The sequence below is a fragment of the Prionailurus viverrinus genome, chromosome A1 (assembly GCF_022837055.1).
Source record: "Prionailurus viverrinus isolate Anna chromosome A1, UM_Priviv_1.0, whole genome shotgun sequence".
Lineage (NCBI taxonomy): Eukaryota > Metazoa > Chordata > Mammalia > Carnivora > Felidae > Prionailurus > Prionailurus viverrinus.
In genome coordinates this window covers 237,153,410-237,169,964 of record NC_062561.1, presented here as the reverse complement: position 1 = coordinate 237,169,964, position 16,555 = coordinate 237,153,410, and the positions used below count along the sequence as shown (strand labels likewise).

At 48.8% G+C, this 16,555-nt stretch overlaps 1 protein-coding gene across 1 annotated transcript in view; it reads left to right on the top strand.

Moving 5' to 3' along the window:
• Nucleotides 1-16,555, top strand: part of ADAMTS16 (ADAM metallopeptidase with thrombospondin type 1 motif 16) — a 160,268-nt gene that overhangs the window by 78,474 nt on the left and 65,239 nt on the right. The window contains exons 11-16 of the mRNA XM_047857701.1: nucleotides 2,708-2,803; nucleotides 7,951-8,099; nucleotides 9,528-9,700; nucleotides 11,689-11,819; nucleotides 14,011-14,134; nucleotides 14,985-15,229. Of these exons, the coding sequence (XP_047713657.1) occupies nucleotides 2,708-2,803; nucleotides 7,951-8,099; nucleotides 9,528-9,700; nucleotides 11,689-11,819; nucleotides 14,011-14,134; nucleotides 14,985-15,229 (918 nt within the window). The remainder of the gene's footprint in view (nucleotides 1-2,707; nucleotides 2,804-7,950; nucleotides 8,100-9,527; nucleotides 9,701-11,688; nucleotides 11,820-14,010; nucleotides 14,135-14,984; nucleotides 15,230-16,555) is intronic.

Genomic DNA, 16,555 nt, shown 5'->3' with positions numbered 1-16,555 from the left:
TACATAAGGTGCCCTGCCTAGTCTTCTTAGATGTTTTTACAATCGCATCTCATTGACCGTTACTAATTTCCTTCCATAGGAAAAATGTTCCCGCTGATTCCATCCAAGGTTTCCACAGGAATAAACTGACAGATGTTCAGCTCGCTCAGAAAGCGTTTATTGAAAGCCAGCTAGGTATTGAGCTCTGTGTCAGGTAGCTATGTCAAATACACAGGAATAATTTAACATTTAAAAATTTTTTAATGTTTATTTATTTTTGAGAGACAGAGCGTGCATGGGGGAGGGACAGAGAGAGAGGAAGACACAGAATCCGAAGCAGGCTCCAGGCCCTGAGCTGTCAGCATAGAGCCCGACACGGGGTTCGAACTCACGGACCGTGAGATCATGACCTGAGCCGAAGTCGGCCGCTCAACCGACTCAGCCACCCAGGCAGCCCTAACTTAACATTTTAAAACACCATTTATTTTGTATTGTCTTGGATAGTCTTTGAAACTGCCCCATCCGTTGGTAGCACCCGCTCCCTGAGGCCACGGCCGTGAAGCCCGGTAGAGCGGAATTTGGGCTGGAGTCACCTCCCACCCGTGGAGTGAAGGAAATGTGTGCTGCGCTTGGTGCCCCCGGGTAGTGGCCTGAGTTGGGTGTGTTAACGACAACCACTGCATTTAGCTCCCAGGACAGGCCGTGACCGGGACGGTGGGGGGGTTCCCATCCTCAAGCGTACGAGGCGGACACCGGGTCCTGCCTGCCCGGATCTGCCTTTCCAGTCCACACCGATGCGCCTCCCTTCCCGGAAGCCTGGACTCTCTGCCCAACCACTGTGTCCATCTCCCATGTGACCCGACCACAGGAGCAGCTACCTCGTTCCCATCCACCCATTCATTTCTTCATCCATTCATCCACTTGTGCCTTCATTGGCTTACGTGTCCACACCCAGCCTCCGGACTTCATGGTGAGCCACTGCTCCAGGGCGGGGACGCCTGCCTCCCACTGCGCTACAGACTCTGGTTCTGATCCACCACTTTCCCATCCAGACATCGAGCCTGCATACGTGAGCTCCGATTTCAAGGGAGCTTTATTTATATCCTGGTATCCTATCAAGTCGTCACCCTGCAAGCCAGCGCTTTGCAGTTGTCTCTTTGGAGAGTCGCAGACGCTCGGGCCCCTGCTCTTACGGATTCCTTGAGGTCTGCTTACGGCTCCGATCTGTAAATGCTGTTCTGGCCAAGAACAGAGGCCCCCAACTCAGCATGCCGATTTCGTGAGAGGCATTCGCCACCGACGTGACACATTTGCCCCAGGAACGCTTAGCGACTGAACGCCGGTTCACATCTCCAGAACAGTTGTGCAGATCATTTAAGAAACGTTAGCCTCCTGTGCGTTTGAAGCTACCACCAGCGTTCCTGAAGGTTCCATCCTTTTCTGAGTCTTACTCTCGCCCCTCTCTAGGATGTTCCTTTGGGCGTAGAAAGCTATGAAAGGAAAACTGATTCCTTGAACTTGGAGAGACTTTCACTGTGTGTAAATCTCAGATCTTGTTTTATTTTACTGCCCTATCAGCCATGTGGGTCTTCCTTCCTCTGCCCAAACCCTTTGTTCTTTCTCCCTTGAATGTTATCCCCTCTTCCGTAACAAAGTCCGTAAGCTCAGGATTTGGCTGAGACATCATATCTTCCCGTGTGTCCTTTCCTGAGTCTTCCTGCTTGCACGATATGGTGACTTACAGCAAATTTACCCCATTAGACCATGCTTGAGAGGGTGGGTCTGGGTCATATTCCTTATGGAATCGCCCTCCTAGCAAGGCAACTGGCATATTCTAGGCCTTCATCAAAGGTTGGGGATGGGGGTGCCTGGGTGGGTCAGTTGGTGAAGCGTCTAGCTCTTGATTTCAGCTCAGGTCGTGATCTCAGGTTCATGAGTTTGAACCCCACATTGGGCTCTGGGCTGACAGCTGAGAGTCTGCTTAGGATTCCCCCCCACCACGCTGTCTCTGTCTCTCTCAAAACAAATAAGTAAACTTTAATAATAATTAAGAAAAAGGATTGGGGATGGTGGGTGGGTGGGTGGATGGATGGGCAAGTCAGAAAATTTCATAATCAACTTTAATTTAGAAATGAGGATTCAGACTTGGAGAGGTGAAAGAATAAATTGTACAGTGTTAGGCTTTATCGAACCTTTTCAATTTCTGTAGTTTGCTCCAGCCTATTTTACTTGTTAGTTTAGGAAAGATGATTTTGTGGGGCGCCCGGGGGGCTCAGTCAGTTGGGCGTCTGAGTCTTGATTTTGGCTCAGGTCGTGATCTCATGGCTCGTGAGTTTGAGCCCCAGGTCAGGCTCTGCGCCGATGGCACACTGAATTCTGTGCTTGGAGTTCTCTCTCTCTGCCTCTATCCCTGCTCACACATGCCCTTTGTGTGTGTGTCTCTCTCTCTCTCTCAAAATAAATAAACTTAAAAAAATTTAAAAAGTCCATCATTGTGTCAAATTGATCATAACTACATCTGAATAAATAAAAGCTTCAGGGACGGAATGAAGTCGGGCCGAGTCTAGAACATGAGTCTCTGAGTCTTCTTCCTTCTTTACCGTTTTCATCTGCTGCTGCTAACCCGCTTTCAATTTATATCTGCCGTTTTCCCCTTTAGTCATTCAGTGATATTTTATTGTAGATCTGTGGACCATTTGTAACACTAACGACCTTTTCTCCCCGGTAGGATATCTGCAAAGCCCTGTGGTGCCACCGAATTGGAAGGAAATGTGAGACTAAATTTATGCCCGCAGCAGAAGGCACCGTTTGTGGGCATGACATGGTAAGGACCTAATCTCGGGTCGTGGGTCATGCTTGGATGTCACAGCCTCTCTACCCACGCGTCTCTCCTCCTCCCGCGCTGGTATTTCCTCATTTCTATGTGCGAACCTACCCCTGAGTCAGAAGATGGGGTTTAATCTAGATTGGTACCGGGAGGGGGCTCCTTTCTCCTCTTCTTCCTTTCCCGATGATGTAATTGGTGGGCCGTCTGCCACTAATAGATGTGGATGCCAGGCGACAGGTGGCGACCGCATGTATTTAATGAGGGGAAACATTAAACCCTTGACCATATTTTAACCGTGGGCAGCACCCGCATTAGGTAGTGCTGTTAAAGGCACAGAGCATCAATTCGAAGACCCTGGAGCAGACCATTCTGACCTGTCGTCTCCCCTGGGAAAAAAAAAAGAGAGGCGCTTCGGTAGAGAAAAGAACTACATAAAGCAGCACATTTATTACTCACTGGTAGAGAATGATGATTTTGTCATTGAATTGAAAGTATCTTAATATCCAAGAGTGTTATTTTGACTCCTTTGATTAAACCTGTGATTTCACTGTTCTTTTTAATATATAAGACTATTATTGAGGGGGTGTCTGACTGGCTCAGTCGGTTAGGCGTCCGACTTCGGCCCCGGTCGTGATCTCGTGGTTTGTAGGTTCAAGCCCCACGTCAGGCTCTGTGCTGACAGCTCAGGGCCTGGACCCTGCTTAGGATTCTCTCTCTCCCTCTCTCTCTCCGCCCCTCCCCCACTCGTGCTCTCTCTCCCTCTCTCTCTCTCTCTCTCAAATAAATGAACATAAAAAACACATCTAAAATATAAGACTGTTGATAAAGATGGAAATATATGGGACCCAAATTATTACATAACCATGTCTGCAAGGCTAGGCATGTGACCTTTTCAGTGATGCTAATGAACGTGAAAGAGAATTTCATGCCTAAATGTCACTGGTTCATACGTGTAGATTCCAAAGCAAATATATCACACCCTGAACGTATTTTAATGGGAGCATGGACAGAAAGGGTTAAACGTGTTAGCAGACAGTGCTGACACGTGCTGGATAAATTCTGGCGACACCGACAGAGGGAATGAAGAGCTAGGAGTGCCCCTACGGCACAGACCCCTATGTTTAGTCCCTCAAAGACGGGGGTACTCACAATTAAATCCTTCTAGAGATATAAGCAACAGTAGTTAAATAATTCATACCCATAAAACTCTGGGGCACCTGGGTGGCTCAGTCAGTTAAGCGCCCAACTCGAGATCTCAGCCCAGGTCTTGATCTCAGGGCTGTGCGTTCGAGCCCCGAGCTGGGCTCTGTGTTGGGCTTCGCACTGGGCATGAAGCCTACTTACAAACGAAATGTAATCAATATGCTTTTAGAGTCTCGGAAGAGGAGAGGAACCCTCCGGCGTGCCACAACGTGGAAAACACACATGGTCACGGCACGCCAGGGAATTGGCCTGAGCAGTAAGCTGCAGGTGATCATAACCTTCTGCACTTAGTTGGTTGACATGTACTCTTCAGGTGACAGCTCGCAAAACGAGGCTGCTCTCCAGAACGATTGGCAGAAGCTGCAGCCCATGCAGGCCCCGGGGGGTTCTCAGGTCGCCTGCTTCCTTGCAGGACCAACTCCCTAGCTCTGGCGCTCCCTGAAAATCACCTGTACATTCTCGTTATGTTTTATTTACCGCAAAAGCACAGTCAAATCGGTGGTTCTTGGTATTTTCAGTTCATTTCCCTTGTTGGGCCAGAATACACGCGGGACGGCGTCAGCGCTCCTGTGAAATCTCCCTTTGCTGTTAATTGAGTGCCTTCCTGTGTTACTGGCTGTCGTGCGTCCCTGAGCTCTATTGGTCTAGAAGCATGTGTTCCCAGACGTCAGTGTCACAGTGCTTTGGCTGGTCCCGGTCGGTGCGTTCTGGGTGATTGGCTACAACCATGCCGCTTCTGTGCCCTTTTCTCCTGGACGGGAGCCTGTTTCCTTCCACCTTGCGCTGCCTGTGAGGCTTGCGCGTGGTGGAAAATGGGGCTGATGTTGATTGCATTTTGTAGCATGAAGCTCTATCCTGAGTACCTCAAATACAGGCGGCCCTGACGGCCACCGTGTGAGGGCGAGTCTGTCGCGGCCCCCCTCGGGCACTCAAGAACCTTTCCAGGGAAGGACGCTGGGTTCCTTTGTTCTCACGCCAGGGGAATCCAGGGCAAGGGGCTGGGACCACAGCCCAAAGCGTAGGAAAGCAGATCCTAGCCCTCTAACAGTCGTGGGCCTCTAATGTAGAATTAAGCCAGCTCTCACGTTACCCAGATCTGACACTCGGTGCTCGGTGCTTGGCCCGTGTGACCACATCAGATTTTTGGAGCAGCCCAGCCTGGTGGTACGCATCATCGCTAAGGTTCTCGGTGGGGGGGGGGGGGGACACGCAGGCTCAGAGCACTGGAGTCACCTGCCCCAGGCCACACGGCAGCAGGACTAATACTGAGGTTCCTTTCCTCCCCGCTCCCCGAGTCAGCGGCTGCATCTTATCAGGGTGCTTCCCGTGTGGGCTGGGTTTGGAGGTGCCATGCAGACTCCGGGGACAGTATCAGAGCAGGACGAGCACGCATCGCGACATCTCGCTTGCTAAGATGAAGCCTTCTCTCGAACGCCGCGTTGTCCATGAATAAAATACAAATGGTGAGAAACGTGGGGTGGTCCCGGAAACCGAACTGGTGTTGCGGTGGAAATGGCGTGTGCGTACTTAACACATGCCCTTCCCCGACCCGCTCACGGTGGGCTCCCCAGCTCTGTGACCTGCGTGGACTTGATACATAAAGTCGGTGTGCACGTGGACGCACGTGTTTGGGCCCCTGTACCTTCATGCCCACGTGCATTTCCCCCCTCCGACCTCCTTCGGAGAAGTTACGGTGTTTTCTCCTCAGACCTCCAGAAAGTTTTTGTTTAATAATTTTTTTTTTTGTAGTTTATTTTGAGAGAGACAGAGAGAGAGATCGAACAGGGGAGGGCAGAGAGAGAAGGGAGAGAGAGAATCCCAAGCCAGCTCCGCACTGTTAGCACAGAGCCCAACCCCGGGGTTTGACCCCACAAACTGTGAGATCGTGACCTGAGCCGAAACCAAGAGTCCGATGCTTCACCGACTGGGCCCCCCGGGTGCCCCTAAAAGCACCTTGTAAAGGGACGGTCCTGTAAGGATATTCGGACGAAAGCAGCAGCATTTCACTGGCAAGAATACCAACGGCAGCAGCAATTTCGACAGCAGAAGACCGGAAACCACGCGGATGTGCGTGAAGAGGGCAGTGGCTGAAGAACCCCACCTGCAGAAGGAGAGCCCCGTCTGCACGCTGCAGCAGATGATCCGCAGACAGCCCGGAGGCAGACAAGCAGAACGAACGGAGCATGTGCAGCGGCCCCTCACTGACCAAAAGAAAAGGAAGTCGTCATCTGCACATTTTCTTACCTTAAAAAAAAAAAAAAAGGATAAACCCAAAAGTTGGAAGAATAAACGTAAATATTTGCTGTACTTTTAAAACAGAGTGAAACCACATTTTCTTCAAGAAACCCTTACATGCCAGAAGCAAAACCAACTGGCCCCAAACACCTGTCACCTTGTTGGCTCGACCAAAACTGTAACAGAAGCATTGTTTCGAGTGGCTTTAAACCCTGAAAATATTTTCTGAGCTTCAACTTGTTGGTTCTTGCTTTCCCACTTTCTGGGTTGTGTGTTAGAAAGCTCTGACCAGGTGATTTTTTAAAATGGGACCAAACAACCACAGCAGACCCCTGACTTGTCCCTCCCGGTCCCTCCCGGTCCCTTCTGGTCTCTGCCAGCTGCAGGGCCCTGCCCGGAGCCCACAGGAGCCAGCCCTCTGCTTCTCTCAGCAACTTCTCTCCTCTGACTCGAGGCCATTGAGGAGCAGGTGCCCTGCTGTCTCCTGTGCACCCCCCTCAGCGGGCTGAGGGTGTCAGGGGGACTTCAGGACCTGTTCTAGCACCTGGGGGTGAGGGCAGGGAGGTAACAAAAGAGAGACTTATTTTTTGCTTGTGGGAAAGAATCAAAGAATTGAATGGATGAGGTTTCAGTGCTCAGAATTTCTTATGTTCAAGTTTCCCTCCTTGAATGGTGTTAAATCAAACCACTTGTAATTGCCAGCAAAGGTCAAGTGGCAGCCATCTGATACGTTTTCACCCGACACAACAATGAATAATTGAAGTGTTGTTATTTTCCTCTTGTAAAGTACCATTTTTTCTCTCGGAACAAATCCGGTGGCCCTAACCTTGGAGCCAGACGGGAGGGGACTTGACCCTGTCCCTCACCCCGCAGCCCTCAGGCCAGGCTCTGCTTGGTCCCTGCGGGCCAGCAGCAAGGGACGAGCAACTTCCTTTTCTCCTCTCAGCAGATGGCCTGAAGATTGTCGAAGTCTACACCAAACCATGGGTGGAAAACCAACAGCATTGAACACCACGTGAGATGTGTAGCCTTGACGTGTGACGGAAGCAAAGACAACGTGTGGCTTTGGGCGTGAACTGACATTGACGAGCGTTGCTCTTGAGAAGAGACAGCTGATGGCATCTCCAGCCGCGTGGGGACACGTGCAGCTCTGTGTGGGCTGTGTTATCTCCCCGGGAAGCAGTGTGACCTCTGACCGCGTCCGCCGATAACCTCCGGGCTCCGGGCTTGGAGCCCAGGTGCTTGGGAGTGACGGCGCAGAGCATCGGCCAGAAATGACAAGGTGTTGAGTCACATGGAACCTCCAGCTGGACGTTTCTACCCGAGGCCCCATCTGCTCTCAAAGAGCTATGAAAAGCACGTTGTTCTCGGAAAGATTGGAGTTCACTCACCTGAGAGCCAACCAATCAGGCTGAACGTTCACGCAACACCACTTAATTACATGTGCTGAATTCCAGCAGCTCGGACGCTAGAAAATGGTTCTTCTGTGTATCTTCCCTCTACGGGGATTTATAAACCGTGGTAGGCTGGAAAAGGAAAAAGAAGCAACATCCACTCACTGTATTTGTGTCATACGCTTACCTGAAGGTCAGATGTTGATATCTTGCGCGTTCTACCAAACTCCCCACGGCTGACATCACAGCGGTGCTGGACCCGCCTATCCACCCATGAGTCACGTCAAGCTTTTTCTCTTTTTTAATTTTTAGTGGTGCCGGGGAGGACAGTGTGTGAAATACGGTGACGAAGGCCCCAGGCCCACGCATGGCCATTGGTCAGACTGGTCTTCCTGGTCCCCTTGCTCCAGGACCTGCGGAGGAGGGGTGTCTCACAGAGACCGCCTGTGCGCAAATCCCAAGTAAGTACATCCTCACTTCCCTCCTCACGAGCGATTTCTGTGCTGTGAACCTTCCAAGCCGCATGTGTACCTAAATTCAGTAATATCGATCTGTACGTCACGTAGCTGTGTAGGGATCACTGAGTAGGTGGAACCACATGGATGGAGCTAGAGAGTTTTATGCTAAGTGAAGTAAGTCAGAGAAAAACAAATACTGTATGATTTCACTCCTACGTGGAATTTAAGAAGCAAGCAAAGGGGAAAAAGAAGAGGGAGAAAGTGAGAAACAGACTCTTAACTATAGAGCGCACACTGGTGGTCACCAGAGGGAAGGGGGGAGGGGGTATGGGTGAAACAGGTGATGGGGATTAAGGAGGGCGCTTGTGATGAGCATCAGGTGAGGCATGGAGGTGTCGAGTCACTCTGTCCTACACCTGAAACTAACGGAACCCTGTGTGTTAGCTATGCCGGAATTAAAAAATATCACTGAGCAGGAAAGTCATTTTAGTCAAGTATTTCTCAAACAGCGATATCTCTTTGGTATAATTTAAGATGCTTCAAGTGACCTGACCATAGCACGTGATAACAGACCCAGCAGCGATACTCAGGAAGTGGATTTTAGCCACATTTCTATGAAATACCAAGGGTCTGCCTAAAATGAGTATGTAAATCATGAAGATATGGAGAACACAAATGAATAAGAATCAGGAAGAACCGTTTTTTCACGTGGGAAAAAAAAAGCCAGATGTTGGGTTCTTCATGAAATATATTTACCTTTGCAACATGTGGTTTCACTGTGACCTTCTGTGAGAAGACAGGGACACCAGAAGCGGTCCCCAGTGCGCTGGGGTAGAGGAGTTTCCAAATCCTCCCTTTGCACCTGACTTTGCTTAAAACATGACTCCTATCACGGCTCTTCAGTCCTGTCTTTATCGTGTGACGCTCAGTGGGTCCGCCACGTCGTATGGCTGCGTCCACGTGAATTCTAGGGGATGAGCCGGGGGTGTTTCCCATCAGCACCGACCAGTGGAAGGTGACTTCAGCAAAGTCCCTGAATGGCAGTCTCAACTCTGCTGGCTGTCAACTCTGCGGTTCTGGGAGAGCCGCCCTCCCTTAGCTTGGTCGCTGAAAACAACATAACAGGAACTGCTCATATATTCAATAAGCCTAATTTCCAGGGAGGGGAGAATAGCTGTTAAATGTAGGGCTTCTTTTTGGTTTTAGCGTGCAGTCATTTCGGGGACAGCATGAGTGTGAGCGGGGGAGGGGCAGAGAGAGAGGGAGACCGAGGATCCAAAGCGGGCTCTGGGTTGACAGCAGCAAGCCTGACGCGGGGCTCGAGCTCGAGAACCATGAGATTGTGATCTGAGCTGAAGCTGGACACTCAACCAGCCGAGCCACCCAGACGCCCCAAACGTAGGGTTTCTAATTGCGAAATGTATGTTCCAGACCATCGCACGGAGGGAAGTTTTGTGAGGGCTCAGCTCGGACTCTGAGGCTTTGCAACAGTCAGAAATGTCCCCACGATAGCGTTGACTTCCGTGCGGCACAGTGTGCCGAGTACAACAGCAAACGGTTCCGAGGATGGCACTACAAGTGGAAGCCATACACTCAAGTGCAAGGTGAGTCTTACATCCCCCCTTCTAGGAATAGCCTCGTGCTTTAAAGAATTACGTGACTGAAAACTCTTTAAAGAATTACATGGTTGAAATTGTGGCGTTCGGATAGACCACATCGCTATGTGAGGTCGTTGTCACAGGCTCTTCTGCCTAACCCCTTGGCCGCTGGCTTCGTACCTGAACTTGACCAGCGGTGTGGCCAGAAATTAACAAGCAGATAGAGAGTGTGTGCGTCATACCGTGAAATCTTCAAAGAAGTGATGAAACAGTCAAAACGGGTGGTTTATTGATAAGGGATCAGGGCTTTTTAATTACAAATCACAGTAGTTGAGGGCGATCTCACCCATCGAACACTTACAATTGCCAGAGAATGAAAGAAAAATTTTAGTATCTTTTGGAAAAGCAGTTGACTTTCAAGTGTAGTATATTCAAAACTCTGGTTCTAAACCAAGAAGTTTATCTGCACCATATATAAGATTTTATTCTTCAGTGTGAGAGAAGTACTTATTGTTCTTAAGACTGAAAGAACTTGAACCTGGTAGCTCCGTTGACATAATTTAAAAAGAAATCCAAAGAATACCTAGTCACCTCACTCTTTGAAACTGGGAATACTGTCCAAGCAACGGTCAAGAAATATATAAATCTCATCTGACTTTATAAACGTAATGTTTTCATGGTAAGAACTTTATGAAGTCAGTAAATTCTGGAAGGAGAAGTTTAAGCAGTTTCACACAAAGCATTTTTGGTTGTGTTTTTACTCCCAGACTCAGTAAAATGTAAGCCAGTGAGAAATAAGTAGGCAGGAGAAAAAGGAGAAAGAACTTTGAAATTGGGGCCAAAATACATGTGCTCTTCTGGGCTTCCCTATCTCAGGAAATAAACACATTAATCATGGAAGCACATACTTGCCTTGATTCTTAGGGTTGTTCAATGGAGTCTCCTCCTGTACAATAAAGAAAATATTTGTGGATGAGTCTTGAGCCCATGAAAATTCCTAAGGCAGACTATATTTTCATCAACTCAGCCCTTCTTTACCAAGAAGAACAAAGGGAAAAAAGTTCATGTGAATTACATAAATCATAAAATCTTTGAAATAGATTATCAAAAGAAATCGACTGGCTCTGCCACTCTTAAGTATACGGTGATACCTACATTCCCCACGTGTCAGTATTTTTTGACAGTCATTGTGTTTATAGAAAACATCATTCTCTGAAGATTTCATCTAAAAGTTATTCCTTTTATCAGTTTAAAAATATTATAAATTTCATCAAATGCATTAGCTTTTTAAAAATTTTTTTGCTTTAGTGTTTATTTATTTTTGAGAGAGAGAGAGACAGAGAGAGAGACAGAGACAGAGTGTGAGTGGGGGGAGGGGCAGAGAGTGAGGGAGACACAGAATCCCGAGCAGGCTCCAGGCTCCGAGCTGTCAGTGCAGAGCCCGACGTGGGGCTCAAACTCGCGAACCATGAGATCATGACCTGAGCCGAATGCTTAACCCACTGAGCCACCCAGGCACCCCAAATGCACTAGCTTTTAATAAATTTGGTGATTATTTGAATTCTTTTATTACATTTTTCCTGTGAGAATTGTGTATATTGCTACAAAACAGTAATGACCTTTTGCATTTCTGCAAGAGAATAGTTCATCAAACTAGTAAAATAGTCGAACAGTGATGTTGTCGTTCCAGTCAACAAATATTTATTGAATGCCTACTATGTGCCAACCACTGAGTAAAGAACAAGGACAGTAAAGGACACCATAGAGTAAGAATGGTGAAGGCTTATACAAATGACAAATTAAAAGGAAAAACCAAGCCTCATGAGACAACCATAAAAGAAGTGTCTTTGCAATGAATATTGTGTGGGAGTTATTTTATGGGCAAAAGAAAGAAAGAAAAAACTTAAAAAAAAGTCTATCTAAAATTTAGAACAAAAGTGATCAGAGCTTAAGTATCTTTCTTATTTGTGTTTGTGTGTGTATTTCTTTTTAAGATCAGCACTTATGCAAACTCTACTGTATCGCAGAAGGATTTGATTTCTTCTTTTCTTTGTCAAATAAAGTCAAAGATGGGACTCCATGCTCGGAGGATAGCCGTAATGTTTGTATAGATGGGATATGTGAGGTAATAATGATCGTTCATTCATTCAACACACGTCTCCAGACAGTCTGCTTTGTGTCAGGCATTCCTCTAAGGGGCTAAAGACGCCAGACATTTAAATCCCGCCTTTCCCTCCCGCTCACAGCCTGGTGGGGGGGGGAAAGCCGGATGAACACACATAGAGACACAGGTGGTTTGTCCCAGTGGAGGTGCCCACGGAGGATGGGGAGCAGAGGAGAGCTGATTTTCTCCCCGATGTGGATCTGGGGGATTTGCAGGGTTCCTTGGAGAAGGGAGCTTCCGAGCTAGATCGGGAAGGGTGAGTTGGCCTGGAGGTGTGGGAGAGCCGACTGGGAACACGGTCGGGCTAGAAGGTGTGGGTTGGTAGGACCCGACTCGGGCATCGAACACCCGGAGGGCAGGCAGGGCAGGGTGCCGAGGGAGGTGAGGGAGCGAGAAGGGGCGCACGGAGGATTTTTATCCTCCTGTCCTGGCGGAACAGACCCTGGGACCTGGATGGAGCTGAGCGGCAGGGTCAGCCGGCAGTAGCTTGGGCAGCGGAGGAACCAGGGGCAGCTTTGAGCCAAGAGATCACTTGGCATCCTGCAGGGACTTGGAAGACAGACAGGGAAAGATTTGTTGGCTAAGTGGCCATAGAGCTGCCTTGGGCAGGGGTGACACGGGGAAGGAATTCCATTATTACACCAAGTGGAAGCGTGACCAGATCACATACGTTGCACACGATCGATGGGTTTTTCATTGAAGTTGCTCAGTATGCACACTCACAGAGTCTAAGCACCTCGGTCATCGTTCTGGTCTTCTCTAAGTGAGATGACCATGGTCAGGTTGAGTCGTGCACTGGGACACGCACAGTGTACTCCTTTTTCGTAGGTGAAGATCACACTCGGTTCTGTCGAGATCTCGTTCAGATTTCAAATGGCCGAGTCTCTGTCCATTTTGTCTAATTATTAGTGGGCTTGTTAAATATGTCATTGTTTTCAGGTATTCGTCACGACACAGTGTCACGGTCCCTTAAATGTAGTTCTGAAATCCCAAAAGCCGTCACACAGAAGGTTTATTGGGCTGCACAATACAGGATGCCCTGAATTTGTTTGTTGGCGAAACCTGCCCTCGACGGGTGTGAGGCTATGTGTCAGTTTTATTGATCTCGCTTCGCGTGAAGATGTACGTGATTTGCCATAGAAACATCCTTTACGCGTTTCATTGAGTGCTACCCTGGGCCCTGCTGGGACTCTCACATGATGTGCATAATATGTTAATTCCCTTCCTAAAATCCAAAAAAAAAAAAAAAACCCCTCTGAATTCTGAAATGCATTTGACCATAAGGATTTCCAGCAAGGAATCATGGAGGAATTGTGATTCATTTCTGAAGGGGTTTTTTACATGTATATACTAAACTCTTTGTTAGTAAATATAAAGCTAGTAAGCACCATAGAAATTATAAAGGCCCCTAAAATTCTAAGACAATGAACAAAGATGCCCTTTAAATGATTTACTGCTGGGAATAATTTCCAGGCAGCCTGTGTTCCTTCTCTCCTTTGCACACGGCCACTCAGAGGCACAGCGGCACCTTCCAGGGGACCCTCACGTGGACACATTGCTCATCAATTTGTGCTTTGCGTCCACCTGAAATTTACCATTAATCTCCAATATGAAAATCTGATAGATTTAATTTAGGGCTCAGGGTTTTTTTTAATTTTTTAATGTTGATTTATTTTGAGAGAAAGAAAGAGGATGAGCAGGGAAGGGGCAGAGAGACAGGGAGAGAGAGAGAGAGGGAGAGAGAGAGAGAGAGAGAGAGAGAGAGAGAGAGAGAATCCCAAGCAGGCTTCATATTCAGTGCACAGCTCAATGCGGGGCTCAAACTCACAAAACTGTGAGATCGTGACCTGAGCAGAAACCACAAGTCAGACGCTTAACCAACTGAGCCACCCAGGCGCCCCTGAATTTAGGGCTCGAGATTCTAAGATTGTGTCGCAATGCCAAAGACAACAGCTCTCAGGGTTTCCTCCTTTGGATCTGAGAGTAGAGTTTCAGTCTTGCTGTGCACATACTTGGTATCCAATAAATATTTGTGAACTACTCTGTGTTGGTGAAATGTTCTACTGGAGCGGGGAGGTTTCTCGCTGGAGCTCTGTGACTTCGCTCTTGTCGTCTTTTCTTTCACGAATGACGTGTGGCCCCGGTCCCCCAGAGAGTGGGATGTGACGACGTCCTTGGATCCGATGCCGTGGAAGACTCCTGTGGTGTGTGCAGGGGGAATAACTCAGATTGCACGACACACAAGGGGCTCTACACCAAGCACCACGGCGCCAACCGTGAGTACGAGGACTACGAGGGAGATGTAAACCAGAACCTCCTGGAGGGGACACCTGGGGTTTCCGTGGCAACAGCAGGCATCAAGGGTCCTGAAAAGACCGACAGTCTCCTTCCCTACTCCGCCTGTCAAGCCTTTCCTTAATTGTTTTAAAAAAAATTTTTTTTAAGTTTATTTTTTTTGAGAGAGAGAGAGAGAGCAGGCGAGGGGCAGAGAGAGAGGAAGAGAGAGAATCAATTCCAAGCAGGCTCCATGCTGTTAGCCCAGAGCCCGATGTGGGGCTCGAACCCACAAACCGTGAGATCGTGACCTGAGCCGAAGTCAGATGCTTGACCGACTGAGCCACCCAGGCGCCCCAACTTACTTTCTTAAAATAAGGAGTATTTATTTCGAGAAAGAGGGAGAGAGAGCATGAGTGGGGGAGGGGCAGCGAAAGGGGGAGAGAGAGAATCCCAAGCAGGCTCCTCACTGACAGTGTGGAGCTTGACATGGGACTCAGTCCCACGAACTGTGAGATCATGAACTGAGCCAAAGTCAAGAGTCGGACACTCAACCGACTGAGCCACCCAGGTGCCCTCCAAGCCTTTCCTTTTGATGGAAAGTGGTTGCTAGGTTACTTGAATTAAAGTGGTTCTTAGGGACAATGAAATTTATAATAACTCTGCTTCAATTAAAAGAAAAGAAAAACACAAGTTACTTCAAGGCCTCATGGCACCAATTGCCAAAATTCTCCTGGTTCCCAGCGTGGATTCTCAAGTTTGAGTTGTGGGGAACCCCAGTGTACGGATTTTGCCTCGGCATTCTTGAATGAAAATACCACATTCTTCCCACTCCTGTTTCCTTTAACGTAGAGTATTATCAGATGGTCACCATTCCTTCTGGAGCCCGGAGTATTCACATCCGTGAAATGAACGTGTCGACGTCCTACATCTCTGTGCGCAATGCCCTCCGAAAATACTACCTGAACGGGCACTGGACGGTGGACTGGCCGGGTCGATACAAGTTCGCAGGCACCACGTTTGATTATAGACGGACCTCCCATGAGCCGGAGAGTTTGACCTCTTCTGGGCCAACCAACGAAACACTGGTTGTGGAGGTAGGTGCCAGCCTTCTGATTTTCGGGCTGGGATCTGGGATTGTTGCAGATTGACGGCCATTGGCATAACTTCAAGAACACAGAATAATGATTATAGTTTGAGAATGTGTCCGAAGCAAGACTCATCTAAGCATTGAAGGGGGCGGTGGGCTTGTTACCTTTCATCCCCTGGCACCTAATCCGATTTGTATTTACGCACATCACGGGATTCCTGTTTTGGGTCTTTATCAGCCGGTGTTTACGAAAGTCGGCCCCTCTCCCGTACGCCGTGTGGCTGTGAGAAGCGGGCACACTCGGGGGACTCTGCCGAGTCCTGTGGAATGGGAGCAGGATGAGAGCCCGAAGCAAAGCCTCAGCAGTGACGTCATATGGGCCCCCATGTGCAGGGAAGAGGCTCACAGGCTGCCATTAGGCTCTTCCTGCGACGTAATCTGCCCCCATGAGACTGGGCAGATGGAGGTGACAGGCTCTGGATAGGCTAATGCCCCACCTTTTTGTCTTTCTGTGCACAGTTAAAGTACTTGGTTCAAATGTTGTCCCATCAGCCTACAACCAGTATGCAGATGTGAGCCACCCAGACTCCCCCCACCTGCTCTCGGGACCAGGCAGCCCCCTCCTGTCCTCTTGTATCTTCCTGGAGATGCTTCCCCGGGGCTCTCCGCACACATCCCCCCTCTGCCTCCCCTCCTGGCCCTGAGCTGTTCTCATCACTTATTTCTCCCTGATGATTTCTCTCCCACCAGCACAGGCTTTAGCTCTAATAATGGCACAGAACAGAGATAGGTCAAGGGCGAAGGTGAGTGTGGCTTATTAGGAACTGTTCTGGATGGAAGAAGATTTGCAAAGGCTCAGGATGTCAGACAGGAGAGCATCTCAGGGGCCTCACCATGCAGCCACCTGTACCTGTCCTACAACACCTTCCTCAACTAAGACCCAAGAGCTGTGTTGTCAGGGGTGGGGGGAATGTGGTGCCGGGTGGTCAGAGAATATCTGACCCCCCTGTAATATCACATCAGCACCAATAAAGGCTCCCAGACTCAGAGATGGGATTTCTGTCCGGTGATCAATGGTGAGGCTTCCAAAGTAAAAAGCTTTCTCCCTGAGATCAGCGATCTGACACATTCACGAGTGCAAAGCTAACTGGTCCATACGATTGGGTTTTAAACTAGGAGGTGAAGAGTCCAAATTCAAGGTGCTAAGATAGGCTCAACTTGAGAGATCTTCACGGATAGGTGTTTTTCCCCTGGAATGTGCCAGTCGGCCAAAGACCCCTGCATCCGGTCACACTGGAAAGTACGCTGCCGTAGCTTTGATGGGTGGCATGGG